The sequence below is a fragment of the Monopterus albus genome, unplaced genomic scaffold (genome assembly GCF_001952655.1).
Source record: "Monopterus albus unplaced genomic scaffold, M_albus_1.0 scaffold67.1, whole genome shotgun sequence".
NCBI lineage: Eukaryota > Metazoa > Chordata > Actinopteri > Synbranchiformes > Synbranchidae > Monopterus > Monopterus albus.
In genome coordinates, this window is record NW_018127947.1 from 665631 (window position 1) to 668978 (window position 3348).

Below are 3348 nucleotides of genomic sequence, written 5' to 3' on the forward strand. Positions count from 1 at the left end.
TATCCCTAGAGGTACAGGGATCTTGTGCAGATGTTAATGCGTACAGTGTAGAAGCAGCAGTTTTTGTAACAGACTGGTTGGATCACATGCAGAGTGGTTTGGTGTAGTAGAAAGAGAAAGCAAATGATGCAAATATTTGTGTGATTTCCAGATCATGCAAGTTCTTTTTATTTATTTAATTACCCTGTAATTAAAAATATGTGCTTTTTTTCCACATTACTCATTGTATGTCACTGTATAACCCAGTGGAGTCAGATGGTCCTGGCACCACTGTTCTTTTTACATACTGTATCATGCTTGTAGATGGGAAAATCTGAATAGGTGTCATAAGCAAGCAGCAATAATTTTGTACTGAGTCGTAATCGTTACTGACGAAACATGTCTCTGTGGCGCTTCCAAGCACATTCAAGGTTGCCTTTCTGTCTCGTCTGTAGGCTCTTGCTTGTCATAAAAAGTGTCAGTGTGCATTCCACTGCAAAAAACGAGCTGTCATTCAGGATTATCCATGTTTGCCTTTGAATGCAAACATGGTGTAGGCCACAGTGATGTGTGGATGTGAAGGCTGGCCTGCTAACGTTAACATCTGAAATAGTTATTTTTCATCAATATAATGAGACTAACTTGCCGTGATTTGGATGGAGGCCTGGTCCAGATGGCTGTAATTTCTCACACGGAGCTCCAAAGAGCACTTTAGCTCCTGCACATGAGCGGGCACTTATTTTCTGCTTTTGGTGCAAGCAGTCAGTCATAGATCTTCTCTTAAGGTATACAGGGCAAATTGAGAATATGAGAGAGCACACAGCTTTGACTGAAATTGCCTTTGTTTTTGAAGCCATTTCTCCTCTGTGGCCATCTAAAATCCTAATGATGTAAATCTTGGCACATTTACCTAAACTTCTCCTCTAATTACAGCCACCGGCGACTGCTGCTGACAGGAACCCCCCTGCAGAACAGCCTGATGGAGCTGTGGTCTCTGATGCACTTCCTCATGCCCCACGTCTTCCAGTCCCACCGTGAGTTCAAAGAGTGGTTCTCCAACCCGCTGACGGGAATGATCGAGGGCAGTCAGGAATACAACGAGGGCCTGGTCAAGAGGCTCCACAAGGTGCTGAGGCCATTCCTTCTCAGGAGGATCAAGGCCGACGTGGAGAAGCAGATGCCCAAGAAATATGAGCATGTAGTGCACTGTCGCCTTTCCAAGAGACAGCGATTTCTCTACGATGACTTCATGGCACAGGCATCGTAAGTTACACACACTTGTGTTGAAAAGTGTTCAGAGATGATCCAGCACCCAGCAAATCTTTTTACTTGAAAAAATTATTAGACATCCAGTGATTTATTTTTTTTTTCAGCCAAACAACTAATTAGATATTTGTCTTTAACAGTTTTTATTTTGTCATATTCATATGACAACAAAATGGAAATTTTAAAAATTTTTGTGCAAGATATTGGGGCTTAGAATTAGGGTTATTTTTATTGACAAATAATTTGTTTATTATTTCACAAATTGTCTTTAAAATCTCAGAAAGTATACACAAAACACTAGAAAATTCAAAGATATTTTGTATGCTTCTTGCGTTTTTGATTCAAAGGTGACTTAAATGATTAATTGATTATCAGAATGGTCATTGCCCACTATTCTTTTCACCAATAATAATATATCCATTTCAGTCCCATACTATTCTTACTTGCATTGTTCATGTTACCAGCTGGATCTCTTTACTAACCACCTTTTGCCTGTGGTTCACAGGACCAGAGAAACACTGGCCAGCGGTCACTTCATGTCTGTGATCAACATTCTCATGCAACTCCGCAAAGTGTGCAACCATCCCAACCTGTTTGACCCTCGGCCTATCCAGTCACCCTTCATCATGCAGCCCATTATTTTCCACACAGCCTCCCTGGTGCTGGACGCCCTGGAGGTCTCTCCTTTGAAGGTCAGCATTAAAGGAAAAGTAGGGCATTTGATCAGATGGTAGCCTGAAATAACAGGCTACAACTGTGCTACTTTCTTGTCAGTCAGTAGTTCATTTTGATGTTTTTGTGTCCTCAGCGTTGCGACCTGTCTATGTTTGACCTTGTTGGTTTGGAAAGCTGTGTTTCCCGGTACCAGGCTGACATCTTCCTGCCGCGCCACAAGGTCAGCCGCCAACTAATCCAGGAGATCGTGGAGTCCCCCGAACCCCCTCCACGACCCAAACCAGTCCGCATGAAAGTCAACAGGTATACAGTTCAGCATCAGAGGCTTGAAAAATGTGTAGCATAGAGAAAATATATGTGTCTGGTTAGTACAGAGACTCATACTGTCATTTGGGAATGTTCTGTTCTGTGGAGTAGGTATTTTGATAAAGGTCACTTCACAGTGTTTTTAAAATGCTATCAGCTCAGTTTAAATGCTAGTCTAAGAAAAGCTGACTCTCACTTGGCAGCTGATAACAGTCTATTCGGATGATTATTTTTCTGCTAAAATGATTCCAAAATGAAATATTTTTGGTCAAGATCTAGAGAAAGAACTGTCTAAAAGTGCTGAAGGTACATAGAAGTGAGTGAACTGGCCTCTATCATAAATGTTCAGATGTTGTCTAGCTGCAGTTCTTCCCTCAATCAATCAATCACTTTTGGAAAATCTGTCAGTAGTGTTAAAAGAATGGACATGCTGCTAGTCGTAGTAGTGAAAATGAAACTTCTTTGTTTTCCTTCATTATTGGCAGCAACACTTTCTGCCGACTACATCTTTACTTGGCAAATATCCATTTAGGATCTTGAGCATAAAGAGCCGATTTAGTGTATTGGAAAAGCTCAATTAAGAGGCAGAAGTAGAGACATCAGTGCAAAGTCAGTGTGAAATTTTGAAAAGTATAACATTTGTATTTAAAACAATAAATGAATTGATTGTTGATCTTTCATTAATTTGTGTGTTCCAGGATGTTCCAGCCGCCTCCCAAAGCCGATAATCGACCTGTTCTGCTGATGAACAAACCCATGTGCTCCGTGCCTCCTGCAACTCAGACCCCCAAACCTCCCCTGGTTACTGACGTCACATCAGCTCCTGCAACTGCTCCTGTAGTTCAACAAGGCAAGTGAAAGGAAACAAACAGAAAAAAATAAGCAGATGTTGATTCGTTCAAGTTAACATCAAAGTTGTGTATCACAGATAAACCTGTTTCCACAATTAGACCAAAGTACTGGTTATCTTTCTTTGCATGTCTACACTTTTACTTACTTTTACTGATTCTTATTTTTTCTGTTAGTGGTGTGTTCAGTGGCATCCGCACCCCCTCCTCGCCTGCCTGTGCATCCTCCTGCTCAAACTGCAGTGAGATCCAGTGCTCCAAAACCAGCACTGAC

At 41.4% G+C, this 3348-nt stretch overlaps 1 protein-coding gene across 1 annotated transcript in view; it reads left to right on the plus strand.

Moving 5' to 3' along the window:
* The window catches only part of srcap (Snf2-related CREBBP activator protein), a 31073-nt gene that overhangs the window by 15231 nt on the left and 12494 nt on the right, over positions 1-3348 (plus strand). The window contains 5 exon segments of the mRNA XM_020604643.1: positions 889-1242; positions 1751-1937; positions 2054-2223; positions 2925-3076; positions 3252-3340. Coding sequence (XP_020460299.1) covers positions 889-1242; positions 1751-1937; positions 2054-2223; positions 2925-3076; positions 3252-3340 — 952 coding nt within the window.